Source organism: Chinchilla lanigera, unplaced genomic scaffold, assembly GCF_000276665.1.
Source record: "Chinchilla lanigera isolate Chin_1 unplaced genomic scaffold, ChiLan1.0 scaffold00050, whole genome shotgun sequence".
In the NCBI taxonomy this organism is placed as follows: Eukaryota; Metazoa; Chordata; class Mammalia; order Rodentia; family Chinchillidae; genus Chinchilla; species Chinchilla lanigera.
This window is the reverse complement of record NW_004955451.1, coordinates 14,568,241-14,586,537: the sequence shown is the minus strand read 5'-3', so window position 1 is coordinate 14,586,537 and position 18,297 is coordinate 14,568,241. Positions and strand designations below refer to the sequence as shown.

At 43.0% G+C, this 18,297-nt stretch overlaps 2 protein-coding genes across 4 annotated transcripts in view; one reads left to right on the top strand and one right to left on the bottom strand.

Annotated features, from left to right (window-relative positions):
* Window positions 1-6,647: 6,647 nt before the first annotated feature.
* On the bottom strand, window positions 6,648-14,831 carry Zpbp2 (zona pellucida binding protein 2). Of its 3 annotated transcripts, XM_013519419.1 has the most exons (8): window positions 14,617-14,829; window positions 14,303-14,368; window positions 12,559-12,684; window positions 11,273-11,434; window positions 10,247-10,465; window positions 9,589-9,671; window positions 7,819-7,999; window positions 6,648-7,099 (listed from the first exon to the last, which is right to left on the bottom strand). In XM_013519419.1, the coding sequence occupies exons 1-8, from the start codon at window positions 14,663-14,665 to the stop codon at window positions 7,005-7,007; spliced, it is 981 nt and encodes a 326-aa protein (XP_013374873.1). In that variant the 5' UTR covers window positions 14,666-14,829; the 3' UTR covers window positions 6,648-7,004. The 3 variants fall into 3 exon arrangements, with proteins under 3 accessions (XP_013374873.1, XP_013374874.1, XP_005394382.1); XM_013519420.1 differs by lacking the exon at window positions 11,273-11,434 and having other exon boundaries at window positions 14,617-14,831; XM_005394325.2 differs by lacking the exon at window positions 7,819-7,999 and having other exon boundaries at window positions 14,617-14,830.
* Window positions 14,832-15,429: 598 nt separating this feature from the next.
* Window positions 15,430-18,297, top strand: part of Ikzf3 (IKAROS family zinc finger 3 (Aiolos)) — an 87,440-nt gene continuing 84,572 nt past the window's right edge. The window contains exon 1 of the mRNA XM_013519415.1: window positions 15,430-15,465. The gene's annotated coding sequence lies outside the window, so the exon portion shown is untranslated. The remainder of the gene's footprint in view (window positions 15,466-18,297) is intronic.

Here is an 18,297-nt window from a genome sequence, read left to right as displayed (position 1 = left end):
ATTTTTTGGTTTTTCTCTGGTACCGGGAACCGAACTCACGACCTTGCGCTTGCCAGGCAGGCGCTTTGCCGCTGAGCTAAATCCCCAGCCCCTTGAACTCATTTATGTAGCCCAAGCTGGCCTCAAACTCGCAACGATCCTCCTGCCTCAGCCTCATGAATGCTAGGATTACAGGCGTGTGCCACCCTGCCCAGCTTGACCAGTTCTTGTTCAGGGCAGAAGGAACTTAGAAACCACCCATAGAAGAAGACTCCAGCACCCTCAAACTTCCTGAGAAAAATCTTCCCACAGCAACTGCATCAGAACAGCAATCAACATCGCTATGAATGCCTGTCATTAGCAACAAATGCATATGAAAGTTTCAAAATCTGATACAAAAGTAAGATACTGTTCTTTTCACAAGCAAAGGTGTTGAGGTTTTATCTGATGACAGAAACACCCATGACTCTGTACATTTTGCATTTTAAAACTGATACTTTGGAGGAAAACACATAGAAGATAATACTGACTGACAAAAAACTTTGTTGTAGTTTTGAGTTAATGTACTACCTCATAGAACATGATCTGCACCTAAGATTTAGGTAGACTCAGTCTGTGACTCAACTCATAGATTGTTGAAAAGGCAAAGTACCACAAATTTGAGTTGCTAGTCACCAAAACTGTAAGATAAAATGATTTACTCACTTGTAGAATGTGTTGTACCTTTTAACACCGGATGTGTACACCCATGTGATAGAAAGGGCAACGGTAAAATAGCAATCCTAAAGAAAGAGTACGGCAGGAAAAAATGATTTAAAAACTTAGTGCATTTAAACCGGGCATGGTGGCGCAGAGTGGTAATCTCAGCACTTGGGAGGATGAGGCAGGAGGATTGCCACAAGTTCAAGGCCAGCCTGGACTACACAGTGAGACCTTGCATCAGTAAAATAAAACCAAACAACAACAACCAAAAAAAACAAAAACAACAACAACAAAAACCCCACACCAAACCAAACAAGAAAGGCTCAAAATTAAAAAAAAAAAAAAAAACGCAACTCAGTATGCCTTGTAAAGACACTTAAAAGCCTGGCATGGTGGCGCATGCCTGGAATCCCAGCACTCAGGAGGCTGAGGCAGGAGGATCGTTGTGAGTTCAAGAAAGACACTTTGCAAATAACTTCCAGAGCTGTTTCAGAAAATGGTAAGAATGTTGGGATAAGTGTGTTCAAAGCAAGAGAAAGTATTTTGAGGGGGATTAATTAATGGCAATGTGTCTTTTACTGTATTACATTTTTTAAAAATCTAAAATAGTTTTCAATCACCCCTCGTATCTCAAGTGACAGATAGCTCAGCGTGGTGGTGCACGCCCATAATCCCAGCACTTGGGAGGCTGAGGCAGGAGGATTGCTGTGGTTTGAGGCCACCTGCACTACACAGTGAGTTAAAGGCCAACCTGGACTACATAGTAAGACTCTGTCTCAAAAACAAAATAAAACAAAAATCAAGTGATGGCTAGTCCATTTTTCCAGCTGCATTTAAAAAATGTAATTCAATAGAGATCATACCCCCAAAATGACTGAATTCATTTGCTTGGAATGGAGAAAGCCATGACTCTCTTGAGACCATGTATACATCTCTTCAACAGGCATAGCTTTTCTCCAGGGCATTTAAAATTATACCTCACAACAGTGTCGGGGACCAGGGGGTGTGAAATAATATTTCACTGCGCTGCAGACCAGGCTACGTGATGGGTTCCGTGGCTCTGAGGCCGGTGTGACTTGCTTTAGGAACAGAGGAACCTGCGGAAGGCTGCATTCTTCCTGGCTGCACGGAGGAAGCTTGTGACCACAGCATTCCTGAGGGTGACGTCTGCTGACGACAGTCTAGAGAATGCAGGCTTACTGAGACGGAGACGGACTTGTTCTCCATGGAGGGGTTCCCCATTTACTGCCGTTGCTGTTCCCTGAAAAAGTACACTCCCCTGTCCCCTGTGCTCCACCCTTGCTAATAAAAGTGGGTCAGCTGTGGAGATTGTCCTATCTGTCCACCAGAGGCAGGTTCCTCCCGGGCGCCCTTGTACCTTGAATATTGTCTCTTTCTTTATTCCCCGCCGTTCCCCGCACAGGTTTCCGGGGGTCTGTTCAGCCCCTGGCACAGTAGCATCTACACAGGAAAAAAAGTCTCTATGCTAAAACAAAGCAGTCTAATTTAGTTGACAAAATGGTAATATAGAGCATGCTTGGAAAAGAACTGAAGGATACGCTGGGCATGGTAGTGCGTCTCCGTAACCCAGGACTTGGGAGGCTGAGCCAGGAGGACTGCTGCGAGGCCAGCCTGAACTACGTCGTGCAACATTGTCTCAAACTGCCCCTCTCAAAAAAAATTAAAATTAAAATTAAATATATATATATAAATGATAATAAAAAATAAAGAAAAGAACGGAAGGATAGGTAAACAAAACTGGTTGAATTTAGTCCCCAATATGTGATGGAATTAGAACTACTTTCTTTTGGAAAGATAGAGAGATTGGAAAAAGTAATCAAACGTAGTTACTGATATTAATTATCAATCTGTCAGAGTTATGCAGGAGAAAAAGGCAGTTCTCAGAGAAAACAAAGTACCACCATCTTGATAGAACTCTTCCTTCAGAACAGCTGACTCCGGGCTTGGCGATAGCTCGCTGGAAGAGCACTTGCCCAGCATGGGTGAGGGCCTGGGTTCGATCCCTGGCTCCGCACAAGAACAGCTGATTTGGTAGCAAATACTTCTCATTAAAAGGGCAGAGAAAGAAGTACCGTGCTAACACTAATCAAGGAGAGCATTCTTACTCTCGAGAGGGGAAAACTGTCAGGGTAAGGAGGAGTATCACACAACGACAAGGGTGACTTCTCCGCGGGAGTGTACAAACCCTTCCTCTGAAGGCGCTGACTGACAGTGTGAAGACACACGAGGCAAAGATGAGCAGGGCTGGGACGGCGCTCAGTGGGGGAGCGCTTGCCTGGCGTGCACGGAGTTCAGTCCCCAGGACCAAAAATACAAAACAAAACAAAACAACTGGGAAGAGAAACATGATTCTTCCCCTACACTGGGTCACTTCAGCACCTCCCGTCACAAACCGACAGATCCGCAGAGAGAAAGTCAGTAAAGACAGAGGTGAGCTGGGCAGCACTGCCCATCAGCAGGGTCTAACTGACAGTTACAGGAGGCCCATCCTACAACGGCGAAATACGTGTTATTCTCAGGACAGACCACATGCGGGGGCACAGTCACCAAGCCACGCGGACGCAACAGAGGTCATGCAAAGTTTGCTATCAGACCGCGATGGCATTAGCCTAAAATGATGAGAGAAAGGTAGCCGGAAAAATTTGAAAATATTTGGAGATTAAACAACGCGTGTCTAAATACCACGCAAGTCAGAGAAATTTCCCTCCCTCCCTCCTTTCCTTCCTTCCTTCCTTCCTTTTTCCTTCCTTCCTTCGAGGTGCTGGGATTGAACTCAGGGCTTTGCACGCTAGGCAAATGCTCTGTCCCTGAGCTATACTCTCAGCCCTTAAAATATTTTTAAAGAAATAAAAAATGAAAATACAACTTCTAAAAATGTGTAGGATTCAGCCACAAATGCACCGTTTACAGGGGAATGTATAAGAGTGAGTGTGTGTATTACTAGCTTTCCAAGCTGGTCTGAGCCTATAATCTCAGGTACTGGCAAGGCAGGAGTCAGGGTGGCCAGTGAGGCCAGCCTGGGCAACAAACTGAGACCCCTTCTCAAAGGCAAAACAATACAAAACATCAAAAACAAACCAGGAGATCAGGAGTGCTGATGCACGCCTGTAATCCCATCACTCAGGAGGCTGAGGCAGGAAGATCGCTGTTGAGTTCAAGGCCAGGCTGGGGTACAAAGTGAGTTCAAGGCCAGCCTGAACTGCATAGTGAGACCTTGCCTCAAAAAGACAAAAACAAAACCAAAACAAACCAAATATGAAGGCAATACTTGTAATCCCAGCATCCTGGGAGGCTGAGGGAGGCGGATCACAAGTTTGAGCTCAGTCTGAAAAATTTTTGTGAGACTTCAAAATTGGGAAAAAAAAAAAAAAAAAAAAAAAGTAAAAAAGGGCTGGGGATGTAGCTCAGTGCTAATGTCCTGGGTTCAATCCCCAGTACCCCAAACAAAAAACCATAAATACTGGCAAGGATTTGGAAGAAAATGAACCTTTCTATACTTCTAGTGGGAATGTAAATTAATACAACCTCTGTGGAAATCAGCATGGAGGTTCCTCAAAAAAATAGAACTACCCTACGGTCCAGCTATAGTACTTCTCTGTATATATCTAAAGGAATTCAAGTCAGCATACTGTAGGGATACCTCCATAACCATTTTACGTCAGCATATTCACAATAGACAAGATACAGAACCAACCTAAGTGCCCATTAAGAGGTCAATGAGTAAAGAAAATGCGGCTCATATACACAAACGGGGTGTTACCCAGCCATAAAGAACAAAATTATGTCATTTTCAGGAAACAGATGGAGCTAGAGCTCATCATGTTAAATGAAATAAGCCAGACTAAACTATTGCACGTCTTCTCTAGTATGTGGAATCTAAGAATGAAAGTAGAAGGGAGACTGTTATTATTATTAATTTATTCTGGTCTTTTTGAGACAGGATCTCACTATGTGGTTCAGGCTGACCTTGAGCTTACTTTGTAGACCAGGCTGGCCTCAAACTCACAGTGATCCTCCTGCTTCAGCCTCCGAGCGCTAGGATGACAGACGTGCGCCACCACGCCCGGCTTGATGGGAGACTATTGTTAGACACGAGGAAGGGAGTATGGGGAGGGGGGTGTTAGGATGGTAACAGGTACAATCAAAACATATTATATGCATGTATGAAAATACCACATTGAGACCTAGGATCTTGTAGAACTAACAGGCACTACTGAAAATATATTCACAAAAAGAAACAAAAAATTTTTAAAATTCAAAGAAGATCTAAGTAAATGAAGGGACACTACATGTTCAAGGGTAGAAAACGTGATACCACGAAGGTGTCAGTTCTCCCCAACTTGACCTGTAGATTCAATGCAATCCCAATCAAACTCCCAGCAAGTTATGCTTTGGTTATAAGTAAACTGCGGAGAGCCGAGGGATCCAGAATTCCTTAGATAATACTGAAGAAGAAATCCCATTCTACTGTCTTGACTTACGACATGGTGATCAAGAGAGCAAGATGTTGTCAAAAGGACAGATCAGTAGCAGCAGCGCAGAGCCCACATGTACACCCGGATGAATGTTGCCGCTGATTTTTGGCAAAGGGGAAACGGCCATTCAGTGGATGAAGGAGAGTTTGCTCAACAAATGGTGCCGGGATGGGCAGGTTTCTGTACACCAAAAAGTAAACATAGACACGTATCTTTCACAGAAATTAACTCAAAACGGACCTTGTACTTAAATAAAAAATACATAATTTCTAGAAGATGATAGAAAATCGAGGTGAATTGGGTTGGTGATGAGTTTTCAGATATGACACTGGGAGCACGGCCCATGAAAGGAAAAGTTAATGTTGTACTTTATTAAAATTAAAAGCTTCTGCTCAGTGAAAGATGCCATTAAAGGAATGAAGGGCCGAGCCAAGAGCGGGAGACGGTATTTGTAAACGTGTCCAATGAAAATCTTTTATCCTAAATATACGAAGAACTCTTGGAACTCAACAGGAAGAGGATAAAGAATCTAATTAAAAAATGCGCAAAAAGTCTTAACAGGCATCTCACCACAGAAGATGAACAGATGGCAAATAACCATATAGGTAACGTTTGCCATTGGCTGTTGAGGGAGTTTGGAAATTTTTTAAAGAAACCATGAAATACCGCTAAACCCGTATCAGAATGGCCAAAATCCAAAAAGCAATGACAATACGAACCCTGACGGGAGGGAGAATAGGAGTGTTTCTTCATCGCTGGTGGGAAAGCAAACTGGTGAGCCACACTGGGAGACGGCCTGGGGGTTTCTTACCAAACTCGATGTAGTCTTGGCTTTCAAACCAATAGTCACGCTCCTAATTTTGGTTGAAAAATTATGTCCACAGTAAAACCTGCAAACAAATGTCCATGCAGCTTCATTCACAGTCATCCAAAACTGGCAGCAGGCAAGATTGCCTTCCTGGCTGTGTGGGTAAATGCACTACGGTATATTTGTGAAATGACTGGCAATAAAAAATGAGCTCTCAAGCCACGAAAAGCTATGAAGGAAACGTAAACACATATTGCTAAGAGAAAGTAGCCAATCTGAAAAGATTACGTACTGTATAATTTCAGCTATGTGCCATCTTGCAAAAGGTACAACTATAGGGGCTGGGGATTTAGCTCAGCAGCAAAGCGCCTGCCTGGCGAGCGCAAGTTCGATTCCTGGTACCGCAAGAAAAGACCAAAAAAAAAAAAAAAAAAAAAAAAAAAGAAAAGGTACAACTATAGACAGTAAAAGGACCAGGGCTGCCAGGGGTTGGAGGGAAGGCCACGCAAGCACATTGTGGCAGATCTTTAGGACGGTGAAGTACTCCATACAAAACCGTAGGGGTGGACGCAACATTAGGCATTTGCCAAAATCTAAACCACAAAAAACTGAAACTTTAATGTGACCCATGGACTATATGTAAATAATTTAAAACAAATTAATATATGGAAAATATAAAATTTTTATTATTATATTACATTTTGCTACTCTTCTTGACCTTAGTACAGTCCTGAGTACAGAGCAACAGATTCGGTTTGTAAAAAACAAAACATATCTCATTAAAAACCATCCACTAATAGTTAACTCTCTTCCGTACACCAAAGATGCCGGGTTACATGCTTTCCCGGAAATGCCGTATCAACTGAGCTTTTAGGTTTCCCAAGGTCTTGGTCTTACTGGTCTTAGTTTATGGACTTAGCTATGCTGCTCCGGATGTGAACAGTCACGTTACATCTCCTGCTCCCAAAATGTCAGTGCCTTCTCTTTTGCTCTTCACACTGCTGGTTTTTCTTCGAACTTTATGGGCAAGATTTAGCTCCGTAGATAGTCACAGAAACGCAGATCTGACAAGTGACATCAGTGTCAGGACTAAATGTCCCGGGACTACAAACCACTGTGAAGGAAAATACACGGAGTAGAGGTATTACTACACGTGAGAGGTATTTTATATCAATACATACAACTCAACAGGAATATTATACAATTTCTATACCTACACTTTACTTACTTAGCCAATTACGGGAGACTACGAGTTTCAAACTTTATAATTTGATGATCCTAAAGACAGGGGAAGGTTGGAATCTTTTTTTAAAAACAGTGACAAAGTTTATTTGTAAAAGTGAAGAGTGAGGGAGAAAGTGGCCCTGCGGAGCGAGCTGGGGCAGAGTAAGGGAGGAAAGAGCAAGACAGAAGTACACCCTGCGGGACACGGGGCGGGCTGTCGGGAGGAAAGCCATGGTAGCTGGAATCTTACTTTTCACTTTCGTATCAGCATTTTACGAGACCTTTATGCGTTCCTATTTCCAGCTTTCTAGCTCCTATTTCTTAGTTCTGTTTTCTAGGTAGGACCATTCTATATTCCTTACAGTATAGCAGCTGACATCAGAACACTCTAGAAATGTTTTATGATACAAGAGAGTGCATGGGGGAGCTAAATATACATTAGGCTAAATAGATTTAGAAAGTTGGTCTTTGAAGTTGTGCTTCCCTTTAGCAAGACATGCTTCCGTAAGAGAACCAGGGTAAAGATCCAGTTCAATGATCCTAAGTAAATTATTCATCGATTCCTCTGACTCTAGGACTGAGGTATTTAGATTCGTATTTTATAATTACCACAACAGCTTGCACAGTTACTGTGTAGACCTTCATTTTTTCCAAAGCCTGGCCGACAGCTATCCATCCGAACTACGTGCAAACTGTGGTCCACAAAATGCATAGCTGGTACTGTTTTATTAAAGTGATGGGAGAAAATATTTGCTTGGCTCTGAAAAAATTCTTCTACCCGATCTCTTGCCTAAGATTTAAAAATATCAGAGTAAAGAACAATTACTAAACCCGATGTGCCGTGCTTTACACAACTGATGAATTCTCAAAATGCCAGGCATTAAAACTAAAAATGAGCCTAATATTAGCCTCACCTTAACCTTATCAACTGTTCTCATTTCATACATAAAGTGAGTAAGAAGAAATAAAGTTAAAAACTCATGGGCCGAGGATATAGCTCAGTGGCATAAGAGCCTGTCTGGCAAGCACAAGGTCATGAGTTCAATTCCTGGTACCACAAACAAAACAAAGAAAACAAAGAAAAATCGGTAACATGTCAATTCCACATGTAGCGCTCCAGGGGTTCATTACTGTATTTCTAACTCCATATAATTAGCAAGGAAAAGAAATCCAAGCAAAATGGAAACTAATGTTTTTCTCTACTCAGCATTACAAACTAAATGATATAACTCATCTTATTTCTCAAGCACAGAGTTTAATACATATATGTGCTGCTGAAGCGAGCACAGTGCAGAATTTAATAATAAATATTAACTGCATTCTCCCCGTAAGCTATTCATATCATGGGAACAAGATCGTGGCATATCATGGGAACAAGATCGTGGGAGTGCAGGAATTCTTTTGTTCAGTACCCAGACCTTTTAACTTTTCTCCTTTTGGACAAAGCCTCACTAAGTCACCCAGACTGGCCTTAAACTTGTGATCTTCTTGCCCTCAGCCTCCCAGAGTGCTGGGATTACAAGTGTGCACCAAAAGCCCAGCTGAGCGAAGGGATTTTTCAGACTATGTACCTAGCTTCTGAGGAGGGCAGACAGCACAGCAACTATGATTCGTTTTTGTTTTTTTGAGACCAGGTCTCACTATGTAGTTCAGGCTGGCCTCTATGTAGCCCACGCTAACCTCAAACTCCTGGAGATCTGCCTGCCTCAGCTTCCCAAGTGCTGAGATTATAGGTGGGCGCCACCACGCCTGATGGCACAGTAACTACTATGACAACAACTGATACAATTTTGGAGAACACTTCATTTAACCTAGGATGACAAAATTGTGAAATTGTGCTTCAAGCTGCTGTCTAACCATCATTTGGGGGAACAAAACCAGGGATCTACCTTTCTGTTATAACATAATAACATAATATTAATGGGGAGGGAACTACATAATATTTCAGATGTACTTCTCAAAAGAGTACATCTTGAAATACCCAAGAATCTCACAATTTCAGTTTAAAAAACAGAAACAAAAAAATCAACACTCCTTTATGTTTAAACTTTTTAAAAAAGAATTTAAAGGCTGGTGTGGTGGCACAAGTCTGTAATCCCAGCACTTGGGAGGCTCAGGCAAGAAGATCACTGAGAGTTCGATGCCAGCCTAGACTACACAGTAAGTTTAATACCAGCCTGAATTACAGAGTGAGATCCTGTCTCAACAAAACAAAACAAAACAAAACAAGAATTTAAATTTACTCCTTAGGAATGTTTTTATGAATGGCAAATACACCATGGAGAAGTGGATTTCTGAAGAAATTTTTAACAAAGTATTTAAACATTTTAAAATAGCCTTGATTATTCTAGTACTCTCCTCTTCCACTGAAACGCTCACCTTGAGGATCCTGCCGTTAGTGACCTCGTCACAATCAACAGATGCATTGCACACATCTCTCCACCCAGGTGCGAAAGGATTCACTGCGGATCGCAAAACAGGTTCACAAAAGAATTCTGACAAATTGCAAACATCTCAGTAAAGGCCCAAGTGCTTCAACCTGCACCACACAGGCATTCAATCGGGCTGTCTAAGCCTCGCAGTAAAGGTGCACAGTGTGAGTGATACATTATGACCTTACTCCATCTGGGGGCTGAGGGAAGTAACTACAAGGTTTTAAAACAGAAACACACTGGGTTTGGTTACTTCCTTTTATTAATGTTTCAAAAATACAGTTTAAAATTCTGGAAGAAGTTATCACTGAAATGTCAGCTATATAATTAAAGACCCCATTCCTGAAATAATTGACTTTTAAATGATACGCAACAATATATCACCTTTGAAGGCAAATAATTAGTATGTTAATTTTAAAAAATCACAGCCAGGGGACAATACACTAATAGCGCTTTAAAATAAAACACTTTAAAATGTTTAAAACGAACATTTAAAAAACCTATTATTCATGAGATATCTTGTTTTCACACAGTCATTTTGTAATTTATCTTGGCTCAAAACTACAGTCATCAAATGAAAGAAATGTTTAAAAAATTGTTTTTACCTTGAAAGGTTATGAATAGCTCACGTGTGAGATCGTGTTCTGGAATTTTAACAACATGGCATTTATATGATGGTTCTATGATATGGCATGACAAATCAGAGATTAAATTATTCAAGATTTTCTTCAGCAGCCTAAAGAGCTGGTCATTGTATCTTCCTACACAGGACTTCGTGGTAAAACGTACAGACATCTGGTAAGAATAATCAGGTTCCCGGTAGGCTTGAAAAAAGATGAAAATGAAAACAATTGTGCCTAGCGTTAACTTACCCTAGTAAACAATTTTCAGATAACATGCAGTATTAAGTCCCATCAACCTTGGAAACTACTTTTCTCATAAAACGTTGTATCAGTGTGCTCACAAAATATAGGAAACTAGTAAGTTCAAAGAAAAAGTGTTATTTTCATTTGAAATATTTACTTAGAAGAAATGGCTTCTGTGGGATAGCGATAAAGATAAGTTAAGAGTATCAAGAAAAAAATAAGATGGCTTTGGTGGTGCACATCTGTAATCCCAGCCACTCCAGAGCCTGAGACAGGAAGACTCCAAGTTTAAAATCAGCCTGGACAATTTAGCAAGAACTTATCTCAAAAAAAAAAAATGCTGGGGTGTCAGAGCATTTCCCTAGCATGAGTGAGGTCCTGGGTTCGATCCCTAAGACTGACATAAGAAAAAAAATAAAATTGTACTTGGGAGGGTCTCAGTGTCCAGTTAAGTCTCAACTTAGATCAGTGAAAGGGTCATTCGTTTGCTTTTACAGAATTAAACATTGATTTCTAAATGTCCTGGCAAAATTCTGATAGTTTGTCATTGGTTACACACCTAGGTAGTAGGAAGCAGAGCTGGACATGATATTTTGGACACCCTTACCTTGATGTTAATTTAGGAGTTTTCCTAGCCAAATTCACCTCCAAATACCTGGTAAATCATAATGAGTGCCTATAACCAGGTTCATTTTCACTAAATGAAGAAACTTCACACCTAGTTCTGATTCACACTAACTGTACAAATTGTGCCTACACTCCTACCAAAGATCAGGAAGTCATATCTCTTCTTTACTACAGTTTCTTCTTGGGTTTCTGCCTTGATCGTCTTATAAGAAAGAGTACACGTGTAAAGTCCAGATAAAATCTCCTGAAAATCCTTCACAATCAGCTTTCCTGTTTCTGTAATACTGGTTTGATTATTTCCTAAACACAAATGGAAAATGATTTGGTTACTGAACAAACAAAATTCAAATGTTACTTAGTAAACCTGGGGTTACGAATTGACACACACACAAAATATAAGGATAAGAGACTATTTCAACTTCAAGAATCCAACAAAATCTTAATTCTGTCATATCACTCTATGAAAACCCACCAGATAAGTACATTTCTGAAATATGTATTAATTTTCTTTGATTCATTTCTTGTTATCTATTTCAATTAGCTTACGGCATTAATTCAGTAAATGAGATACAATTTCTTCACATGAAACAGAAAGGAGCTGAGCGTAGAGGTTGCACGCCTGTAACCCCAGCTACTTGGAGGGCTGAGACAGGAAGACTGCAAATTCGAGGTCAGCCTGTCTCAAGATAAATAAATGAAATACAATAAAAGGGGCTAGGGCTGTAGCTCTGTGGTGGAGCACTGGCCTAACGTGTTCAATCTTCAGTACTGAAAAGAAAAAAACCAGACCAAACCCAGAAATCAATTAATCAAGGAACTTTTTTAACATCAAGGAAACTAAACATTAGCTATTTCATTTCCTATTATTGGTGCTATAAGGGTAAATTTTTAGGTTTTAAAGACCGTTGAACTAGTTGGGTGTAGCAGTGCATACCTGTAATCCTAGCACTCAGGAAAGTGAGGCAGGAGGATCAAGTTCAAGGCAAGGTCAAGGCCAGCCTGGGATAGCTATATGGTGAGTTCCAGGCCAGGCTGAAATATACACTGAGTCCCTGTTTCAAAAAACCAAACCAAACCAAAAAAGACTTTTGCACTAATACAGCTATAGAAAGTAGGGTACAAAAATTACGCCTTCAGGGCTGAGAGAGTAGTTCAAAGGCAGAGTGCTTGCCTAGCGTGTGCAAGGCCCTGGGCTCAAGCCTCAGCACTGTAAAAAAAATCAAACAACAACAACAACAAAATTATTGCTCCAGTTTTTACATGAGGAGAAAATAAGGCACAGACTAAAGTATACAACACGATTTAAATTTAGATAAGTAGAGTTGCAGTTAAATTTCAATTTGTTCTTTTCAATAAACAACAGCACTTTTTAAAAACAATGTTGACATCATTAAAACTGAACAGATTAAAATCAAATAATCTACCTGTTAACGTTTTTTCATTAGGCCCAATCCATAGGTATGTGGGGTCCACTATTTCTGTACTAGCACGTTGGGAATCCATACAGAAAAGGTCTGGACTATTTTGATGTAGTTTTACATATATTTTCACTGTGACAAAATAAAATAATGTATAACTATATTATGTAGCAAAATTAAGGAAAACACTTCTGTCCCAAGGATACTAGCTAGTTCTTTTTGAATTTCAGTATATTTTTTGTTTTATTTTATTATTATGATTTTTTGAGACAGCATCTTGCTATGTAGTTCAGGCTGGCCTTGAACTCACTATGTAGCCCAGACTGGCCTGGAACTGGCAGCAATCCTCTTGCCTCAGTCTCCCAAATACTGGGAATAGAGACATGAACCACCATACCTGGGTGTGAATTTCAGCATTTTAAAAATTGATATATTATTATAACATTCAGGGCCAGGCATTGTGGTGCACACCTGTCATCCCAACACTAGGAGGCTGAGACAGAAGGACTGCTATGAGTTCAAGGCCAGCCTGGGCTACATAGTGAGTGCAAGGCCAACCTGAATTACTTAACAAGACCTTGTCTCAACAAAACAAAACAAAACAAAACACCCCAAAAAACATTTAGGATGCTACCCTGAAGTCTGTTTTCTTTCCCAAGGTAAGTTGTTTAAACTATTCAAGTCATGTTTTTCTTTTCGGTTTTTGTGGTATTACCGTTCATAAAAATGTACGACACATTTAGAAGTGCATTTTAACATGCAGATTCAGAATTCATTCAAAACGTAATCTTTTGAAGGGATAATGGAGTCAATTTAAAGTTCAGGGAAGGACTTGAACTTGATTGCAAAACTATGATGATTATCCCGAAGAGAAACTCGGCATTTTGCTTTAAATTTCTTCTCTTGGGCATAATAACTCTAGATGGGGCATACTAGGAAGGTGTTCTGCAACGACCCACTTTGACTCTGATTTGGTAGGTGCAGTGCCTTTAGGCTGGGAACCATCGCAGTACTGCAAGGTATTAATTTTAAAACCTACTGAATCCAGCCAGGCTCTGATGTAGAAAGACACCAGCCTACAATCCGGAAGCAGTGGTGTCTGGGAGAGAGAGGTTCCGAACATGCCACTATGTGCTCGCTCAGAGGTAACTAAAAGCAGCTGTGGGGCTGACTTTCCTGGGGTGTGAATAACAATTTTTGAGCTGAGCCTTAATGGGTGAATAGGAGATCTAGTTAATAAGGGGAAGGACAAGAGCTTATCAGTAGAGGAGAGGAACTTCCAGCCCTGGAAATCACGCCTGGGCTGGGGCTCACACGTCGCAAAGCTGCAGAAATATCTGGACTCGAGACGCCATCACAAGAGGTCTGCATTGAATTGGGCTGGGCTGGATACACCTTGAGACCATAATGTTAAGTGAAATAAATCTTATATGAGAAACCCAAAATATAAATAAATTAAGAGCAGAACAAAAAAGAAGATTTGCAAACGGGAAGGCGGCAAAGAGATGGGGAGAAGGGACGTACAGAGAAGTAAGACGTGTTCTGCCCATGCGCCAGCTCCCCGCGGTACTGCACACGTGCACAATGAAAATACCAAGGAAACAGAGCTGAGCGGCTCTAAGGCAAGGTGACACAGCTAACGCTAGGGTCACGGTAAGCGCAGAACGGTGCAACCTGATGCCCAGGAGACGTCTGCCCGCCCACCGCGCCCGCTCATCCGGAGGCGTCGCGTGGGCAGGGTCCTCATTACCTGGGTGCCCCGGTTTGCCGTACACGAGGCCATTCTCACTGAGCAGCGAGGAGCGCGGCCGGGCACCTGCGGAGCACAGAAGCAGCGCTCTTCAGACCGGAGCGGGCGGGGAGTGGGCAGGGCTGCGCGGGCAGGGGCGGGGCGGGGAACCCGGGGCGGAGCGGACAGCCCTGGGGCCGGGGACAATCGTGGGCCGGAGGGAACAATCCTGCGGGCGGAGGGGACAGCCCTGGGGCCGGGGACAATCGTGGGCCGGAGGGGACAATCCTGCGGCGGAGGGGACAATTGTGGGGTGTGGGCGGGGCGAGCCCCACTTCCTGCGAGGTAGCAGAGCACCACGGAGAGTAGGAGCCACACTTGCATGGCGGCTCAAAGGGTGGCGTCGCAGGAGGCCTCGACTGCTGGACTCCTTCCTGCCGCAGCCCCCGTCCAACGCCTCGCCATCGCGCTTGTCCACACAGCCAGAGAAACTGCCCACCGTCAACTCCGCTACCCGTCCGCGGCTACTGCGGGGGGCGGGGGAAGAGTGGGGGCGGAAACACGCCGGACTGCGCGTGCGCGCTTCTCACTGAGGGGGCGGGGCTAAGTGCCGAGCGCCCCGCCTCTGGGCATGCGCAGCCGCTGTCCTGCGTGCCCTTCACACCTCGGGTGGGCGCCATTTTCCCACGCGGTCCTCTGAGCTGAAGGAACGAAGAGAGTGGAGGGAATAAAACCAGAACGTTGTGTTCCGGGACCTCCCTTAGTCTAGGGGGACTTTAAGGGACCTAGGAGAGACCGCCACGGGTCCCAAGGACGGTGATGGGGTAGTCAGAGGACCTGAGGGAAGGAGACGCGTGCGAGAGTTTTCCCAGCCGTGAAGCCGAGGGCCCCGCATGGGCGTGTCCTAAGCCTTTGCTCACGTGACCGAGTGATACTGTGACTGGAACTGTGTGCACCATCTTTTTCCCGCTTACTTTTCACCTCACTGAACGCTCTGGCCGCAGAATCACGCGCTCGAAGGACGCTAGCGCGCCCGCGCAGACCCTCGCGTGCGGAGGGGTGTGGCGCCCTCATTTCCGGCTTCACGCGCGCCGTGATGTGGAGACACCCCTCCTCCAGCAAAGTTCATTCTGGAGAAGCTTCAGCCGCAGAAAACGGGCCCCGCTGAGAGGCAAGAGGCCGAGGTCTGCTTTTCCTGTGGCAACGGGGGTAATGCCGGGGCTCTCTAGGGGCGCTCACGCCCGTGAGTGTCACGGGCCTTTCTCGGCTGCCGGTCTGGCGGCCCGACAGGCCCCGCGTATTGTCTGTTTCAATCCCAACCTTCGGCGCTGCTAACCCTCAGTAGTGGTTTTGAGTAGGCTGGTTGGTAGAGAACCCAAGGTTCAGGCAAGGTGCAGAATGGTTATTTTGGGTGAGATCAACAGTTTTCAGTTTTATTTCCTTTGAGCCGAGTCAGTATTTGGACTCTCTCAGATGGTCCAGGAGCAACCTTTGTCAGTGATTTCATTTTTAGTCACTGTTAATTTTACCTATAAAGTATAAGCTAGGAACTGTGACTCAGTGAGTCAGATCTACCCATTGTCGGTTACCGTATTTATGGTTTAGTCACAACTGTTCCCTTCTCAAGCCAAAGATCATCAAGAAACATGTAGGCATTCTCTTCGATTCTCTAAAAGTTTTTCATTCCAGTTTTGCTCAAGGTGCCTTATAAATGTGGTGTGTTACTGACTTCCTGGTTATGAAATAGTTGATCCTTGTGAAACTCGTGTGATAAACTTTGACTCCTGTGAGAAGAGCCTTAGCCCAATGTGTAATTACTGTCTGTTGGAAGGGCGATATAGCCACACTTTTAAAATAAGCTTTTCTTAATTTTAGAAGATTTAGATATATAAGAAAATTGCAAAGATAGTGCAGAATTCTCACATAGCTCCAACCCCAGTTTTTCTGTTATGCACATTTTACATTAGCATGGTATATTTCTCACAATTAATGAACCAATATTGACACATTACTGTTCACTAAAGTCCATGCTGCATTCAGATTTCTTTAGTTTTTATGCCCCAGGATCCCATCCGGTGTTCCATATTACACTTTGCAGTCATGTCCCCCCAGATCCCTCTTGGCTGTGACAGTCTCTCAGAACTCTTTTTATTAGTACATTTGTAGTACATAATGATTACATTCAACATTGGGAGCTGGCATGTACACACAACACATCCCAATTCTTTTACCTCCCCTCCCCTCATCTCCCTTCCTCCAGCTCTAGGTTCTCAGAGTCATTTTTGTTTTTGTTTTTTATGACCTTGACAGTTAATGACAGTTTTGATGACCTTGCCCTGGCCGTAAGTGGTCAAGGAGTTTGCAGAAGGCCTCTTGGTTGGAATATGACCAATATTTTTCTCATGACTAGACTAGGGTGATGGGTGTTTGAGAGGATGACCACAAAAATACAGTGACATTCTCATAACATACCAAGTATACATAACTATAATCACGCCTTATCCCCATTGGTGTTCACCTGAATCACCTGGCTGAGGTAGTGCTTGTCAGATTTCTCTACTATAAAGCCCCCTACATACTGTACTCTTTGGCAGGAAGTCACCATGTGCAGCCTACACTTAAAGAGTGGGGATTGTGCCTCATTCTTGAGGGTGGAGTAACTACGTAAGTTATTTTACTCATCTACTTTTTATCTATCCCTTTGGATATCACTTTTTGGGCCTGAAATAATACTGAACTAAGTATAGAGCAGTAACATCCCACTGTCACCTACAGGCAACATTGTAATGGAAAGTAATAAAGATTTTTTGTTAAGTTTAATAACCAAATACCCTCATACCATCCCTGTGAAAGTTTACAGTTCCTCATCTGCTACTTTTGATGTGCTATTTTTGCTTTTAGAAACTAACAAACAACAAATTTCCCCTTTCAGTACTAAAATTAAACCTAGTGTTTAGAATAGTTCTCTGAAATTGACACTATCCTGCAAAACTCCAATTCATAGCTATAGGGATGGTACTGTGGTGCTGTGATCATAAGGGCAGTGCTAGTTAGTTACTCATTAAAGTATATATATATGGTACATATTATACACAGTCTACAAACACTACTTTATATAAATTTAAATATATATAGTATACAACGTATATATAGTATATATTACATACATTGGTATATACCAAGATTCTATTTAAAATAAACTTAAATTCATAAAATTATACTGTGTATGTCTTAATCTCATAAATATGTTTCTTCTGATAAGAGTCCACTGATCCCAAGGCCCTTCCCTTAAATCTCAAATATATTTCTATTGCACTAATGATGCAATATTGACCATTTAACACATTGGGCATCGTTAGGACTCACCTAAATAATGCCCCTTAAGCCTTCAGTGCGAGGAAAAGTTCTGCTTTGCAAACCGTCCCCGCCTTGTCCTCGCTGAGCAAACGTGTGCTTTCCCTCCATGAGGTGGGGAGGCTGCTGGGAAGCGCTACTGACTGCTGACGGCACGTGTCCGTGAACCGCTCCTCCAGTGAATCAGTCTCACCCCCTCCCCCAGCTCTGCTCTTCACTTGCTTTTCTGATGTGTACCTTTCTAAGGGGTCTTAGAGAAGAAGGCCAGGAAGTAGGAAAAAACACACAGTTATATTTTTGCCAGCAGCGGCAAACCAACCCGCTGCCAGAAAGGAAAACAAAAGCGAGACAATTAATCGCGCCCCAAAGTTAAAACATCAAATGGATAAAAGTGCCAGCATGCCTTTGAACTGTCATTCTGAAAACCTGGACCAAGACCTTTTAACATAGGAAGTGAAAAACCGAGGAAGGGTGAAAAACCCCACACATCACATTTCCGTCAATGAAGGGAGTTCTCACCGATGGTGTTCATGGCCAGCACCCCGCCGGCTGCACCCGGAGCCCCAGACCTTGCACCTAGCGCTCCCTGCGCGAGGCCCTGCCGCGGGAGCGGCGTGTGATGCGGGGCCGCGCCGTCGCCCTCCCCGCGCGGGCGCCCAGCC